Raw genomic sequence first — 17995 nt, forward strand, 5'->3', positions numbered from 1 at the left:
ATATGTTTGAGAAATGATATAGGTGTGAAACTGTAGTATCTTGAAACTGAGATTGATATTGTGACACCTGCTTTATCACTTTACAATTGTTATTGTTCTCCTAACTAAGGTTGTGAATTCAATAGGTGTGAAACTGTGAGTATTATCTTGACACCTCAAAATTTGCATACCGAAACATTGTTGGATCACCTTCTTCCAACTGAATCTTTCACAAATTATTAACATTTTGTCACTCAACTTTATCAGAAATTACTTTATCAGAAAACATACTCACATGAAATTTACCCAACATGAAATATGAACAAATTCACCTAAAATAGTTAATAATTGTGAAATGTAGGTAGCATGTTAAACATGATTGAAATGTAATGCAATGATTCATTCTATTTTCCAAAGCATCTCCATCTAATCAGAATTTGTCCAAGTAGAGTCGCCGTTTGTCCTAGGACAGATTGCAATCGCAATCTCTACTAGTAGAATCGGCGATTGTCCTAGGACAGATCGCGATCGCAGAATTTGTCCAAGTAGAATCGCCGTTTGTCCTAGGACAGATTGCGATCGCAATCTCTACTAGTAGAATCGGCGATTGTCCTAGGACAGATCGCGATCGCAGTCTGTCCTAGGACAAATGGCGATCGCGATCCGTCCTAGGACAATCGCCGATTGTCCTGAATCGCCATATCTACAGTGACATATACATTATCTTTTAGATTTCATTTGTCCTGACAGACAAGATTTTTTTAGCTATGTGCGGAACAAAAAATCATATGTTATTCATGTAGTCCTGCTTTTTCTGTTAACTATTCTGTTTGTGCGCAACCGTTTTGGGGGTATCATGCAAATCATAATAAGTCTAACTTGACATACTTTTTTGTTAATAACATGAAGTCATATGATTATAAACCATGTGTTCTGAACTCTCTTTCGCAGGATTTCTCGTTTGAACAACTACTGAAAATGATCAAAACATGGTTTCGGGACGTTCCAGAGGTGATCATCAACATCAAAAAGACACTAGAAACATTCCAGCGTCTGCTTGGTCGCCTGACCGTAACTACACCGCAAGACATATTCCAAAGCTTCATTGATGCAGTACAAAACCTTCCAGAGATTGTGAAAGGCATGGCAAGGTACTTATGAATGAAGACCTTTATTGTACATTTTTGCTCCACTGGGTTAAGCACAGGTCACATGTTAACAACTATATACATATTCATGAGTATATAAACATCTACCATACTCTAGTTCTTTCGACTTCCTCTCGTTTCTTGGTAATTGTATAAATGTAGGAGGTTGTATCATTAGTTAGTGTTGGTTTATCGAAGGCTATAAGAAATATACATTTCTCTTTACTATTAAGGTATCTGAAGTAGGTGAATTTACTTAACATGCAATTCATTTTCTCATTGCGTCATGAATTATATATATAAATGCACACCTTATGAAAAAAACACATATCATATTCAAACAGACAGGCGAGTGAGACATGGGAAAAAGTCGCTGGTTATGAAAACTTGCCCAGTTTCATCGAAGAGGCAAGGCAGGTCATCCTTCGTGCAAACACAGTGTTCAGTGAGGTGAATAATGATGCCACGCATCTTTTCAATGTAAGTTATTTAATTCCTATTCAAATTTTCTGATAGAATCACACACTTACACTAAATGTCTTATGCTCAATTCAACTAAGCACTAGAAAAGTTGACAGCCGATATTCTGCACGTTAGATTATTCATGTATTGTAGTACAACATGGCGCATATTTCGCCTATTACACAATATTCTTAGAATTTTGTTGTTATCTCCATGAAAAAAGGCTTTTTCATGGATATACTGTTTTGCTTGCGTTTGGTGTTTGTGTGTATGTATGTGTCACCGGATGCTTAAAGTCACCATAACTGTAGAACCTGTAAATGGATTGTAATGATTTTTGGTATGTGGGTGGGTGTTAAGAGGAGGAAGGTCAAGGTCGATTTTGGGCCCCCTGGCATTTGTGATTGGAACTGCAATGGCGTATTTGTTAAATCTTCAATGTAGAAGAACTGAAGAGAGGATCGACAGATCGTCATGTTATTTGGTACACAGGTAGGTTAGACCAAGATGTACACACTTAAGTGCAAACTATGCAAATGAGACCAAATTTGCATAAGTAAGGAGGTAAATCGTTTGCATGTGTGTCGCTGGATACTTAAAGTCAGCATAACTGTAGAACGTGTAAATGGATTGTAATGATATTTGGTATGTGGGTATGCGCTGGGAGGAAAATGGTCAAGGTCGATTTTGGGCCCCCTAGTTTGTGTCCCTGGAACTACAATGGCCTATTTGTTAAAATGTTCTAAAGGGGTATAACTGAAGAAAGGAACAACAGATTTCCATGTTATTTGGTACGCAGGTAGGTTGGACAGAGATGTACACACTGAAGTGCAAATCATGCAAAGTTAGTGTGTTTGCGTGTGTGTGCGCGTGTGTGTATGTTTGTGTCACCGTGTGTGTATGTATGTGTCACCGGATGCTTAAAATCAGCATAACTATAGAACGTGTAGATGAATGGTAATGATATTTGGTATGTGGGTAGGTGTCGGGAGGAGAAAGGTCAAGGTCGATTTTGGGCCCCCTGGTATGTGTCACTGGAACTGTAATGGCGTATTTGTCAAAATCTTCAAAGGAGAATAACTGAAGAAAGGAGCGACAGATTTTCATGTTATTTACTATGCAGGTAGCTTAAGCAGAGATGTATACAATGAACTGCAAATTATGCAAATTGGACTTAATTTGCATAAGTACTGAGGAAAATCTATATCTGCAGTGTTGTCATGTGGCACCCCACCTGTCAGTAGCTATTTATAGCGAAAGTACACATAGCGAAAGTAGGTCAGACTTCTCCCCTTGCGGTGTGGGTCATACCATTGAGCGATATAGAATGGGAGGAACTGGTTTAATAGAAAAACAACGTTTCATGGAGATTTTGGGTCCTAAGACTCTTGTTAGTTTAAGTATTTATATTTTATTTAAAATAGATTTTGGCTTTGAAAATGTTAACAATAAAACTTGATGCAGATATAATGAGAATATCATAAGTATGTCTTTGCAGGTTTTTTCAGACTCCACAATTACTTTGTTGCCATGGGCATCCGAGCAGATCTGGCAGGGCGTGGAGACAATAGTGCAAGAAGTTCCTAAACTCATCAAGTCCCCACAGATGGCAATTGCTAACATTGCAAAGGCGGTGTACAAGTATGTCCCACTCACCACACACATTAACAAAGGGAGATACATTTGTGAGGCGTACATTACTTAATAAAAAATATATACTCTTTTGAGGTGTATATTAAAGCTACGGTCACATAAATCTCACGAGGTGTAAATGTTTATTATGATAAATAAATGAAGCCGTGGTCACATACGTCGTAGGTCATCGTACGATAGGGTTCGGTGAGCGTACCTGGGTCAATCGCAGGTAAATCGCACGTAAAGCCATGCACTATTGAGCGTCTGGAGACGGAAAATAGAGCTAAAAAGGATTTTGAACATGTTCAAAATTTTGCTGTCGTTTCATACAGTCGTACAAGTTTTAGAGCCTCCCCACCCCCACAGCAGGGTTCACTATGCAAATTTTCTCTACTTTTGACGAGGCAAATTCATAAATTTCGACCGTGTACTGATAGTATCAATTTTTCATTGATTTAAAGAGATACACTGGAGAGGTATATGCATTCACTGATGAAGAACACACTCGTTATTTGTGCATTTATTGATAGCCTGCATGAACCTGTGATTTGTGCATTCATTCTTTGATAGCCTGCATCAATGGATTGTTGTAACACACCGTCTTTCTTATTCCAGAATCTACAAGGCGGTAATGACCCTAATTAACATCAAGGATCTTACAGATGAAGTTTTCCTGTTCAAGGAAGGTTTGTTAAGTTTCTTTGTATTCGTGGTTTGCGGTGTCAGGACAAAGATAAATCCGTCCATGAGCTAACGTTATAGAGGTCTACATTTGGGTCTTGATGAGTAGTCTTGCCTTTATCAATGACTTGCTTTGCTAAGATAATGTCCCGATATCTAAGGGGGTGCGCCGATGCCGGTGAGCCTGTGAATCTGTTCAAATGCCATGAATATTTTCAAAACTATCCTCATGTTCAAATAAGAGAAAGTTTGTCCTGCATATGCCCTAAATGTTAGCCACCATCACGACCATCCACTCGCACAAAACAACGTTGTCGGACGGCAGCGGTGTTTGCGTTTTTTCCGAGGTCGGTATTTCTATACTAAACAGACACTCGGAGAACTAAATTTCGTGTTTTCAAAGCTTTATTTCCTTTGTGTATAGCAGCTGTGTGACTGCTTGGTACAGGTCGTATATATATTGCGCCGCGAGCGCCGCCACACACATGTGACAATAACCCTCTTTTTACCGCCATCATTTTCTTATCGGTCCAACGTGTTTTTTTTTAAACTTTCCAGAAAAAAAATACCGGTTTTGTACAGGTACACCTTACCGATACCCACCCCTACCCTTTATGCAGCACCAAATGTAATATCAAATGCGAATTACCACAAAAGCGTTACAAAGAAAACAAACAGTTAAAACATAGAGCCTAAAATGACATGTTCATGCCAGGTGTGAACGTTTACAAGTCACCCGTCATCATTTATTTAACATGACGACTGCACCAATTGCCAGTTAATTCCTTTAAGATGTCAACTACGTACATATACATCTTCGTACCATAAGGCATAAACGACAACTGTCGATATATGTAGCGCACAGACAACACATCTGTAAATGCAATTGGCCGATAGATCTGTACAACGTGTCGACTAGCATGACAGAAGGGTACGAATATGTATATAAACCTGATTGAACTGTTATTCTCCCGGGCAAGGGGCAAAAATTGCGAACACAAAATTGGACTAACAAGTTTTCGAACTGATCAGGTCCAGACTTTCTGCAACATATATTCTATGGTCTACTGCCCACCGAGTCACGTGTTGTATCTGCATAACGTGACGTCACAGAAATTTCCCATTCCATGACAAAGACTGCAGCTGATAAGTCCAATTTTGTGTTGGCAATTTGCAGTTCAACTTTGATTCAGAGTGTGGTCCACCTTTCTGTGTCAGGCCAAAATGTAATGAAATTTGTGTTGTTGTTTTTATATGACAGGAAAACAACCGTTCCTGTTCATGGTCGGCGGGGAAATACAGTCATTGCTGGACGACTTTACGCGTGTGTGGGAGCTGTTTCAGAATAAGGCTCCGCACTGGATAGAAGGTTCAGGAGAACACACCAAGAGGGTATTAGAGGATGCGTTTGGCAACTTGGTATGTTAGACATAGGTATCGTGCATCTGAATAAAAGAAAATCTATAAATAGTGACAAAATATTGTACGTAATGCCAATTGGAACATAAGAAAACATAAAGATATGCATTTTCTTGAAATGATTTGAGGTTTAAATTCATGCGCGTAGACCTTAGTATAGTATGCGTAGAAAGTGGCAAATATTTCGGGAGGTGCTATATATCGAGATGTGCAGGTGAGGGTTCACCAGGTGCGGAGGGCGCCTCCTTAGCATATTGGTGGATGGTGGATGGTATAGGATATATGTGCATTACGAAACAGTATTCCTATGCCCTGGTCTATTTTTGTCTGGATACATGCATTCATGATGGACACATACACGACAAAACATATGTTGTCTACTACCAATCCACTTACTTATTCACTCCATAGCATACTCCGTTGCAAAAGTCTTAACAGGTGCGCACATCTACTCGAAAGCACCAAAATTTCGACATGTTTATGTACTAAAAATAACCTATGACATATCATAAACCTAGGTATAGCCACTCTCATTTTATATGAAGAACACTCAGAGGATGAAAAATCGTTGTCTAGATAACTCCTCCCGATAGCGCCTCCCGAAACTTTGTCCGCATACTATACTACTAAATAGAGATTTATACTACTATGTAGTGTTAAAATGCTGTTTGATTTCTCTGTTTTCTTTATAATTAGAGATCAACTAGAAATGAATTAGTCCGCACGGTGAATGAAGCATTGCAAGAACTACAGACGCCACTAGAGACTATTGGTGACCTCGCTGGCCCCTTTCTTGAGGCTTATGTTGCGACTTTGGGTACTGTCAAGTCTATAGAGCGGTGCTTCGAGTCATTGAAGAAAGGGTATGTTGATCTTTCAACTGTATGGTTGGAACTGAATTGTTTTGTCAACAGCGAACAGTTTTTTTTTTCGAATTGACACTATCTAGTTTCTCAAAATGGGGTATTCGTTTAACCCTATCCAGACTGGGCTTTTTTGGTATATCTGGGACTGGGGGGGGGGGGGGGCTGATTCGGCCCCCCCTCATAATTTCCGAACGGTATTATGTATCATCACCAAATTTGCAGGGAGTGATATTCACGTCAAGTTTTATAATTCCTGTAATTTTGGTGACGTTATGAAGTAATATGACGTAATTATGACGTCATCGATACGATTTTATAGGCTAAATAGGGAATTCCCGTAATATCTAAAGGAATTAAACAAAACGGTTTGTATTATTCATTTTAAGGTATGCAAAGGCATACAACGTCAATGGTAAGTGCGTTGACGTCAAAATGACGTCATAAAATGGCGTCATGTGTTGTTAGCGATCCCTTGGGATCCGCCATCTTGGATCGGCCATTTTGAAATTTTTAAAAATCCTTTTTTTCCACTTATGACCCCAAAGGACACTGAATATAGACTTAAACCGTTAATTTAAATGTTTCTGGTAAAGAAAATGTCAGGTATTGACGATTTAAAGTTCGAAAAAGCCTGCTGATACCTGAAATACTGATATAGTCCGCCATCTTGGATTTTGGCTGATTACGTCATCAAATTAGCATGAATTATGAATATTAAATCAGGAAAGTTACATCTAATTACATGTTATGTTATACATGTAGGAAAACTAGTGTAGTTGTGGAAGAAAACCCGAGAAATATCATTGTTTTAAAAAAATTAATGTTTTTTGCATAAAATGCCAGTCAGAAACCCGTTGCCATGGCAACATGAAAAAATCATAAACTTAAACCATTATTATTAAATTGTTGCCAACAAAATTTTAGGAAAAGTCACCAAGTTTGGTTGTCCTAGCATACATCGTTCGGCAGAAATACGATGTCAAAGTTGCCGCGGGCACTTTTAGCCCCCCCCCCCCCCCCCCAGTCTGGATAGGGTTAAGGTTAGAGTGCTTCCAAAATAGCAAATTGTATATATGATTCTCGTAACAGTTCTATGCATAGAATAAAGTGATTTGTATGCGGAAACACAGACAAGCACTTATAATGCAAACATGTACACACACACAACCCCCCCCCCCCCCCCACACACACACACACACGGTCGCGCCGAAGGAGGCGGGTCATTAACCATATCATCTATACCATCAATCTTTGACAAATGCATGGCTGATAACTAATATGAGCGCAAGAAAACCCTTATATTAAAATCATTGCAAATTGTATAGATAATGCAAAGAAGTATATAGATTAATTTGTGTAATTAATTGCGCATCGCCGGTGTGTTTTTAACATCTTTCTTGTTATTTATAGCATGGCTGTACGTGCAATTGAGCTCAATGTGGAATTTTCTGCCATATATGTTTGTGTTTTGTGTGTGCCATTGTTGTTCTTGATAGTGGTGTTGTTGCCGCTATTTTTATTGTTTGGCCAGCTTAGGCACACTCAGATAGCATTGTCACATTCCACTGGCTAATCCGCATTGTGGCCTGCCCTCAATGTACTGAACATCTGTAAATGTTATCAGGTACGAAACTACCCGAGGAATCATACAAAAAATCTTCGGACCAAAGGCATCATCGAGATTTCCCCAAAAGAAACTGGATCCTGAAATATGCGGAGGTGGCCTGTATCCCAGTTTCGGAGTTGGTACAAAAAGGCACGACAGTAGAGGCATCGACCTGGTACTACCAACAGGACAGGAGGTAAGATATATTCTTTCCGAGATGATGATAAAAGCAAGATACATTTCTTTGCATAGTATATACATCTAAGCAAGCCAAATAGTAGTAAACGTCATGCTTGTACCCGCGCGCCTTTAACATCTAAAAGGCCAAATTCATGTTATGATTATAGACTAGTGCTAGCTTATCATAGTATATTATGTGGGTTTTTTTTCAAACTGTGACGTTTTCCTGTTGTGACCTGTACTGAACCCAGTGGCTATGTGTGTGCAATAAAGGTCTTCATTCATTCATTTAAGTCCTTACAAGTGCTGCTATATCCACAGTGGTTTGTTAAAATCTATACATCCAGGTTGTTGCCCCGTTTGCGGGAAAGATCACTTCCATCACCGCACAGAGCATCGCTATTGCAACAGACGAAATGGAAGGCATGGAGGCAATAGTAGAAGGAATCAACCTCAAGAATTCAATCAAGTCGGACCAAAGGGTACTCAAGATAAACCTCCCTCAAGCTAGATTTTGCACTAATATAAATTTCTTCCAACGGATTTTTCAAAAAGGTTTTTAAAGCCTAGCTGTTAACAATATCTTTCAACAGATCTAGAGTTGTAGGTATTAGAGAGAAGATGCAATTGCTATATGTCCGTATAAACTATTTTTGTGTAATGATTATAGAAATTGTCATTACTCGGTAAATGCATGTCGATAAGGCAAGACGATTTTTCGCCGTTTTAACTTCCTCAATTTCTACTTTGACTTAAAGGTATAAAAGAAAATTCAGTTTTGTTCAATAATATCAAAGCAATTATAATTGTTTCATCATACAGGTCGATAAAGGAGACACCATTGGGACAGCAGGTTCTACGGGTTGCTCAAACAACACCATTCACTTTGCAATAAGGGAAAGAGGGTCAAGCAAATATGTGGACCCCACCAATTACGTCACTGTTCCGGGAATGATGAGACCAGACGAACAACCAAAATGGATTCAAGGATGTGACAGATACTGGCTTACATTTCTGGTAACAGTTATTGTTAAGATAGCTAAATATGCAATCAATATTACGTGACATAACTCATTAACATTAGCAATTAGATCACAATATGTCACAGAAACGTGATAGAAGATCCATCGTGTGCATATATTAATTGGCATTGTGTGTCTGTTCATTGTTAATGAGACATCATGTATTCATACGGTTTATTTTGCCTTAATATCAAAAGTTTAAACTTGGCTTTTGCTAGAATTGATGAGCTATTAGTCTTATTTATACCTAATGGTCGATAATGTAGAATGTCAAGGAACCCATGTTTATAGTATTGCAAAGAAAACAGCAAGTCTACACACATGACACTTTTTCCTTGTTCGAAACAATAGGGCAAAACAATCGCCAGTGGAAAAATTACGGGAGGCGTAATCGTGACAGACGAAACCCCGGTGGCACCCACGGCTAATTCAACCAAGACATCAAGGTGATGCGACATAACGTAGAAAGGAATTATTTAGAAATGTTCAATGTGTTTAGATTTTTAGTCTTTATAAGAAACGTGTGATTATTCAAATATCTTTACCTTCACTTCGCTCACTCTGTGGTTTTATTCGGTGGTTATAGCACATGACTAGGCGTTATGACACCATGTACACCTCGTGGCGGGTCATTAACCCTTAATTGAACAAAAGGTGTCTTAGATATGTGACATACATATATAAAAAAAATATCAATTATGAAAATGAAGACTTATTTGCTAGTATCTAATCAATGATTAAATACTATGATTCCATAGATGTCATTGATGGGGATTTCATTCTTGCGGCTTTCGGCATTTTAGTAAATAACATTTTGAGACAGGAACATGCAAATTAGGGCCTAATTTACATAATTTGGGAGGAAATAATACAACAGCATTCATAAATTTTACAACTTCTTATTTGTGTAGAGAAGACGATCAACTGACAACATTTATGCAAATGAGGACCTATCTGCATGGTCAATGAAAAACGTTTTTACGTCATCGTAATAGGCAATCATTATTTGGCAAAGGTATAAAGGCCCTGTCACACTTGTGCGTATAACATGAGCGTGTGAGTTGCGTGTTAACATTTTTGTCATACGCCGGCGTGCGCCCAACACTCACCTAATGCGTTTCTCAATCGTTTTGTGATAGTTTTAGGCACGCAGGCACACGCAAGGCACGGCCCAGCACGCCTGATAGTTTTGAAGCTACCCAAAACTTTCGTGCGAACGCTGGGACGCAGCTCAGACGTTATAAGAACGCAGTTCACACGTCCGACATCGGTCGAATAAGGTACGAGGGCGCTTTGTGGTTGCGCTCCAATCGCCGTAATACGCTTCTCTTGCGGCACGATCTCTGCGCAGCGACCACATCGCGCACTTGCAGCGCAGATACAACGCATGATGGTCGACCGTATAGCGAATAAGAATATACGTCACGAATTAGTGTCGTTCGTTCTGCGATCGGGCAGCGTATTGCACGTACCAGTAGCGTCTGACAAACGCACAGATAGCTAACGGATATCGTTAACATAGCGTGCTCGACGAACATCCGGGGCATATTCCAGATTTGGTATAAATACGAGGGCACCTTTGACTCCAGGGTGCATAGAACTTCCAAACATGGCAGATCCAGGCCATAACCGGCGACACCTCATGCTTGCTGTCATCCAACACCAGCATGATATCGTCAACCTACAACTCCATCTCCTTCGTCAAAGAAAGAGAAGAAGGAGAAGAGCACGCCAAAGGACCGTCTGGGTCCGGCCGTGGATAGAGAGAAGACAACAGTTTGGGATCTATCACCGATTGATGGTGGAGCTACGAAACGAAGACACAGGGGCCTTCCATACTTACACTTCTTATTTGTTGTGACACGTGCCGGACAAGTGGCAAAAATCCATTCTTACCTCTCAGTGAGGTCCTTGGGCCCATCTCCGCTCTTCCTCTTGTGTAGCCGTGTGAATATGTCCTTAATTGACCTCCACTTTCAAGTAGGTGGCTATCTTCTCTAGCTCTTTCGCCTTTTCCTTTTTATAGAGCTTCTTTTAAATCTGTACGTTTGTAGCGGATCAGCTTACTGTTCCAGAGGATATCGTTCTCCTTGATCCATTCCACCAAAGCATTTTCTACCTCAGCATCTAGGGAGTAGCTGGTCTTATTTGCTCGTGGCTTTTTGGGGGGGGGGGGGGTAGCAGACGAGGCCTGAGGTGATTGTGATCCGGAGGTCTGCTCCTTCTCAGCACCCTCGTTTGCAGGTTCGTGACCAGGGGAGTGAGACTGGACAGCTTCGCCTGATGGGGCCGGGGGACTGTCTTCAGTACCATGGCCAACACAACCACCACGGTTACCTACAGCATCAGGGGTGTTAGACGCCTCAACGGGTGGTCCAGAATTAGACGAGCCACGGCCACGGCCATGGCTAGCGCGGGTGGAAGAGCCACGTTTCGGCCGGCGCCCCATGTTGTTCTTGTAGTCGAGTATGAACTTGTAATAAAAGGAAAAGCAGGCAGCAGCTGCCGTTTCAACTCATCTCATACCTGGGGTACGTTCGTAATTCGATTAGCAGTCGTCGGAAGTGCGCCAGGCATGCGGCCGGCAGTCGTTATGGGCATTCGGAATGCGCTCAGCACACGCACCTGATGCGCAGCTATTCGCTGCAAGGATAAGAGTATTGCGCACTTCATATGCGAATTACACGTGTCTCAAACGCGTTGGATACGTTAAAGTCGTTATTCACACGCTATATGTGCGCCGCGCATAACTGGAAAAAAATTGATGTTTTGAGCGTACAACTGCGTGTTGTCAAAATTCAACACGGAACTCACGCGGAATGGCTTATACGCACAAGTGTGACAGGGGCTTTAGGTCGTGAAACATAACTTTGTGATAATTCAGTGCTGAATTTGTTGTTATGTTATATCTATTATTTTTAAACAATACGTACTACAACATTTTAAAACTAAAATGATTTGTCTTTGACCACCAGCGTCAGTCCGTCAATTGCCGATGTAAATGGAATGTCCGATCAAAGACGTGTCAGGAGAGATATCGCACAATCTCTGAGAGGCAATACAGGTAATATTTTATAAAACATTTCTCAAGTCAGATTACAAATGGATAGCTGACCACATACAAAGAAAGAATGTGTAGCTGTCAATTGTTTCAATTATACCTACCCATAAAGCCCCCATTCCACTGGGACGGCGCTCTCGCCGCGCTCTCACGGCGACCTCAATTTGGCTAGATCGCCGTGAGAGCGCGGCGAGTGCGCCGCGGGAGCGCAGAGGGAGCGCGGCGAGAGCGCCATGCGCGCCATGAGCGCCGTAACCATGGCTATGATTTTGAACATGTCCAAAACAGTCGCCGTGAGCGCGCCGAGGATGGCGATGGGATCAAAGGGCCACAGCGAAAGATCAAAGGGCCACAGCGAGCGCGCAAGGATCACAGCGAGCGCTCTACGGGGATTGGTCTTGACTGTAGTTCAAACAAATTTCATTCTTGAAGTGGTGTATCTTGAATTTCTGGGAATTTTCTGGTCAAATCATAGTTTTGCTCATGGGTAATACAAATTGACGAATAACTACAAGTACATGTTTCCATTCAATAACCTCCAATTTGTATTGTCAGTGGTTCAAAAAGTGTTTCAAAAGTCTGTGATTTACGTTGCTATTATAACGAAAAATGATAAAATATATCTATTGCAAACAGGTTGCATGACAGCCAACACAGAAAAAGCAAGTTGAACATGTATATAACTCATACCCCCATTCCACTTGGACGGCGCTCTCGCCGCGCCCTCACGGCGACCAGAGCGCCGTGAGAGGCGCCGATTTCCTGGAAAACATGCTCAAGTGGAATCTCTACGGCGACCTCAGCGCGACCAAAATGTCAAATGTCAGCACCTTTTTATGAGCGACCAAAGATTTCACAGATCGCTCAACGAATTCTAGAGATAAAGAACGAATTTTTTTTTTCGTTTTGTGTGCTTTGTTGTCTTCTCAGTCATACCTTTACCACTTGCATCATATTTGAATGATAACATCAAGGGGAAAACAGATTCAATTTTCATCGCTGCACGGTCGCTTAGTGTGTGTCTTAATTTATATATTTGTTCAAATATGTTTTTTTGTCTGTCATGTAACCTGTTTGCTATAAATATCTTTTATCATGCTACGTTATTATAGAAACGTAAATCACAGAATTGTGAAACACTTTTTGAACCACAGACAATAAAACTTGGAGGGAATTTAATTTGAATGGAAGCAAGTACTTGTAGTTATTCGTCAATTTGTAATACCACTAGGAAAATTTTGATTTGACCACAAAATTCCCAGAAATTCAAGATACACCGCTTCAAGAATGAAATTTGTTTGAACTACAGTTAAGACCATACAATCATTCGATCCTCGTAGAGTGCTCGCTGCGATCCTTGAGCGCTGCGGCCCTTTGATCCCTCGCTGCGGCCCTTTGATCCCATCGCCATCCTCGGCGCGCTCACAGCGACTGTTTTGAACATGTTCAAAACCATCGCCGAGGTGACGGCGCGCATGGCGCGCATGGCGCTCTTATCGCGCTCCCAATGCGCTCTCGCCGCGCTCTCGGCGCTCTCACGGCGCTCACGGCGCTCTCACGGCGATCTGGCCAAATTGACGACGCCGTGACAGCGCGGCGAGAGCGCCGTCCTAGTGGAATGGGGGTCTCAAGACACACACTGAGCGACCGACCTTGCAGCGACCAAAATTGTATATTTTTCCCCTTGATTTTATCATTCAAATAGTTGAGTGATCCGTGAAATCTTTGGTCGCTCATAAAAAGTTGCTGACATTTGACATTTTGGTCACGCAGAGAGCGCGCAAGGGTCGCCGTAGAGATTCCACTTGAGCACGTTTTTCAGGAGTTCGGCGCTCTCACGGCGCTCTGGCCAATTTTAGGTCGCCGGGAGAGCGCGGCGAGAGCGCCATCCAAGTGGAATGAGGTATAATTGATGTGCATCTTATATGGAAACATTTATTACTTACGATTGAACCAGCTTTTTTGCTTATCATGTCATTAATTGACGCTAAATGAGAGTAGTAAATGTCTTAGTAATTTTAATCATTTCATAGATTTTCTAAGGATGCTTGGAGTTGACGAGATAACAACAGACGTGATAGAGAATTTCTCTCTAAAAATACAAGACATCAAAGTGTCAACCATTGTAAACATTCTGGACATGGCTGAACTGGGAGACGAAGTACGAAATATCTTGAACATCTTAGAGGTAAGGTTCTTCATATTGCTTCTTTCACTTATCGTTGTGTACACTTTTTAATATATTCTTGAGATTTTACAACATTTACTTTACTTTTACTACATGTTAAGATGGGCGTTCAAAATTTCTGACCGGCTCAGTATGCGTGGTGAATGTGGGCATTCGTAAACTAGATTCTTCGAGAACATTAGAAATTCACTTTTCCTAGCTTTCGGCTCACTGATTGAAAAGATGGTATTTTTTATGACGACTTCTCTCTTTGGTCGCAACTTCTACGTCACGATACCGGTATACCCCGAATTCGTCGAATTTCTGTCGAGTCTTTGCATTTTGGCATACTGCTTACTGTTTTTCAATATAACTATTGGTTCAAAGTACGTGCTTGAAACTAACTTTGTATTTCTTATCATTCCAGCTAAGTCTAGAGTCCTGTAAATTACCAAACAGCATGGCGGACCAGCAATTGCGATGGGAGCTTAAAAAGATGGGAAAGTCAACAACGGGGTCACGTGATTCACTTCTTCAGAGGTATACTGCCTCCGAAAATCGTGAGTGGCAGTTAACATTTGTGTTTCATGAGCTAGCATGTATATTCTTTAAATTGCACGTACAGAGTGATTGTTTTGTTCTCAATAACCTTATTTACCATAGCGTTGACGTTAGGATGACGATGAGTAACATCTTCTGAGAAAAGAATTAAGGACATCCGGCTTGTATTTTGACTAACTGCTGCTGCAAGCCCATGCCCTTATCTGCGATAATGTATATTGTTTATTTTGTGCATCGTGGATGATGTACATATTTTTTGATGTTCCCTTTTCTGTATCCAGGATGTCCTAGCATTTCCCAGCATCTCAACAACTTGGACTCCATGCACTGCCGCATGCAGGATGATTGCCTTGGCCTTAGCTGCTGCCTGTCCATCCACATACCACCATATAACGTCTTTACTGTCAAAGCTTCTGTAAGCTTCGATCCTTGCACCATGACTCTTACGATGAAAATTGGGCAGCTGACGGAAACGAAAAACCTGTATCCTCTTGGATTCGGTATGTTCACCAAAATATATTATGCCTTATATCTACCTGAAACAAGAAGCAACGCAGAGGTTGACAAATGCTAGCCAACGATGACAATTAACTGCATGCAGGCCACAACATGTGTGTAGTATACACTTAACCATGTAAAAATATTTTCTCTCTTGCAGTATTCTAAGTAAGACGATTTTGCTTTGAGTGTGTCATGGGTACTAATGCTTTATAGGATCATAATTTTTATGTAACATATCAAATAAATGTATCTTTTGAAACTAGATTTTTCAAATAAATTATTCAGGGAAAATCATGACTAACGGAATAGAAAAACAAACCAAGACAAATTATTGAGTCTTAGCTGGCATGAACAGAAAGTGTGTGCAAATTGATAGATAAATAAATCCCCCGCCTTTATATTTTGCAAATCAAACATTTGATGGTTCACATCCACATCCCAGGAAGAACTGAATTGTCACTGAATCGTTGATATCATTTTATTTATACACAAAATTTATAGCTTAATTAGGTCTTAAGATGAAGTCCATATTCACCCTGATGCTTCTCTAGCTTCCCCCTCCGAGGTTCAATTAGATGTGCTTTTAAAGGACTGGAAATTTAAACGCCAAAAGCGTCTTGACCGGACTATGCAATTTTTGCCAAGCAAAATGATATTGCTCTTTAAAGGTGAGACATTTTCTGTAATAACCATTCTTCGAGAAAGAGACAGCATAGGCGCATTCCTATTAAAACATGTAGATATGTTTCCTCAACATCATCACAAAATAAACATCTATATTCAATCAGAATATAAGCTTGAAGTAATGTGTTACACCATGAATATCTATGAAGCTTTCGAAACTGGAAACACGGTCTAGGTGTATCAAAATAATATCATCAGGACTGCATAATTTTACTCTAGTATAACTTGACTTGTATACAAGAGAAAGTATAGGTTAACCTAAACCATTTTCGGATTATGTGCATACTTAATTCCTTGATAGCATTTAAATTAGTATTTTTTTCAATTTCGATGGCATCGAAGCAATCATCTACTAATATTGTAAAAGAATGCAGATGTTAATGTAATGTAAACATTCCATTGGTAAAGAGGGCATCATCTCCAGAGGAATATGTTTCTGAAGATGATTTTTCTTAACCCAAAAACATAATTTTATTGACAAATTTACCATGAAGTTGGACTACACAGCAGTTGCATTATACAGCATCAATCTTCTGATAGCCCCCCGAGTACCGATTCATGTTGAAAATATACGATCATGGCGGAACTCACAAGGCTTTCAATGTTTGATAAATACACATAAATTATCCAAATTGAAACCATCATTTCCATTAAATTGTAAATACCTTCATTGCCACATTTTCTCGACCGTCATTCCAAATAAAGGAGAAGACTGTCATTTTTTTTGCAGCAGAGGAGGATGACTACACTTTTGACAAGTATTGGACCCTTTTTGATTCCGTAAAGCTCCTAAGAAGGTTCAGCATCAAGAGAAAAGTTTCCTTTGTTGAGGTAGGATCTACGCATACCTAAAATAACCTATTTATTAAACAAATACTATCAATATTCAAATCGTTATATATCACAACCAACATTGTAACTTGATCTATCCTTTCGTTTTATTTTAGGAATTACGAGTTACCTATGTCAAATGTATGTGAAATCAAAACAGGTCAAAGAAGATTTGACATTTGAAACATGTCTTTCTAGATAGGTTTACTCCGGTGCTTTGATTGGTGTAAACTAAATTACATAACCCTAAGCGTTTTCCTGATACCTTTGTCTATATGTGAGTGGTCAGTCCAAGAGTCAGTGAGGTACTGTGTTTTTTTCGTGTTATTGTTTTTGTATAGTATATGTCAGCAATACACAGCAATCTATACAGTATTAGATTATGCAACCCTCTTTCAAAATTATTGTCACAGATAAACCTGGCTGTGAAGGTCTGTGCCAAATGCATCTGTCTACCATCTATGGAAATCTTAAAAGGTGTTCGAATCGGCATCCCTTCTTGCCCGAGTGGAGGACTAATACCGTCTGCTAAAAGAGGTACCCTTTTTTCTCTTGTCAAATGAATTATATCTTGCACATAGTATATCCAATGTGTTCTTTCTCCCAATGACTTTTTTCAGGCCCCTTGCCTATAACTCGTGAACAATGTGTCAACTGATCATTGAAATGGGAGAGAATATTGATCGCGTGAAATCGCTATTTTAGTGACTGGCAATGTAAAGGCTAAATGTGCTACCCAAAAGACTTCGAGCAAGACGTTTGTTAACATTTTTATGACACCGCATTACTAATCTACAATCTTATATTTTCAACGCGTAGTCTAAAATCTCCAAGAGGTTTGTTTATAATATAGTTATAACGTCAACACTTATAATTCTCAAGGGGGAGCCTAAGACTGTTACAATAACCACTGACATACACAATGTATACGTGGCGGAATTCTGAGAGTTGACGTTGCTGTAGTAATGGAACTTGAAGAACTATATAATTTGAAAAATATGGTCTACTTTCTTGGATTATAGCCGCCGTTGACATCTGCATCTTGGCATGAATTACGAAAGTTGAATTAACTTGCGTTAGTCGGAATAGATCTTAGAAAACAAGGATATTTTCAGGAAAAAAAATTGCAAGGTATAGATCAAATCAATGGAGATATGTGAAGTAAAAATGACCAGGCCGAAACGCCTTACCG

The 17995-nt window shown here is 40.1% G+C and overlaps 2 protein-coding genes across 2 annotated transcripts in view; both read left to right on the forward strand.

The window, feature by feature from the left end:
• The first annotated feature begins 873 nt into the window (after nucleotides 1-873).
• On the forward strand, nucleotides 874-9448 carry LOC136429569 (uncharacterized). Its single transcript, XM_066419403.1, has 10 exons — nucleotides 874-1130; nucleotides 1472-1607; nucleotides 3088-3230; nucleotides 3840-3910; nucleotides 5167-5324; nucleotides 6021-6187; nucleotides 7815-7992; nucleotides 8324-8458; nucleotides 8799-8993; nucleotides 9350-9448. The coding sequence occupies exons 1-10, from the start codon at nucleotides 883-885 to the stop codon at nucleotides 9446-9448; spliced, it is 1530 nt and encodes a 509-aa protein (XP_066275500.1). The 5' UTR covers nucleotides 874-882.
• A 2522-nt stretch (nucleotides 9449-11970) lies between these two features.
• The window catches only part of LOC136429570 (uncharacterized), a 53562-nt gene continuing 47537 nt past the window's right edge, over nucleotides 11971-17995 (forward strand). Inside the window, exons 1-6 of the mRNA XM_066419404.1 lie at nucleotides 11971-12062; nucleotides 14093-14247; nucleotides 14654-14786; nucleotides 15069-15287; nucleotides 16703-16803; nucleotides 17217-17340. Of these exons, the coding sequence (XP_066275501.1) occupies nucleotides 12005-12062; nucleotides 14093-14247; nucleotides 14654-14786; nucleotides 15069-15287; nucleotides 16703-16803; nucleotides 17217-17340 (790 nt within the window). The 5' untranslated portion in view covers nucleotides 11971-12004. The remainder of the gene's footprint in view (nucleotides 12063-14092; nucleotides 14248-14653; nucleotides 14787-15068; nucleotides 15288-16702; nucleotides 16804-17216; nucleotides 17341-17995) is intronic.

This window comes from Branchiostoma lanceolatum, chromosome 3, assembly GCF_035083965.1.
Source record: "Branchiostoma lanceolatum isolate klBraLanc5 chromosome 3, klBraLanc5.hap2, whole genome shotgun sequence".
Lineage (NCBI taxonomy): Eukaryota > Metazoa > Chordata > Leptocardii > Amphioxiformes > Branchiostomatidae > Branchiostoma > Branchiostoma lanceolatum.

Coding starts and splice junctions, on each gene's coding strand:
- LOC136429569 (XM_066419403.1), top strand. CDS start 883: ATGAAGTCATATGATTATAAACCATGTGTTCTGAACTCTCTTTCGCAG. Junction 1,131..1,471: donor ATTGTGAAAGGCATGGCAAG/GTACTTATGAAT, acceptor ATATTCAAACAG/ACAGGCGAGTGAGACATGGG. Junction 3,231..3,839: donor ATTGCAAAGGCGGTGTACAA/GTATGTCCCACT, acceptor TTCTTATTCCAG/AATCTACAAGGCGGTAATGA.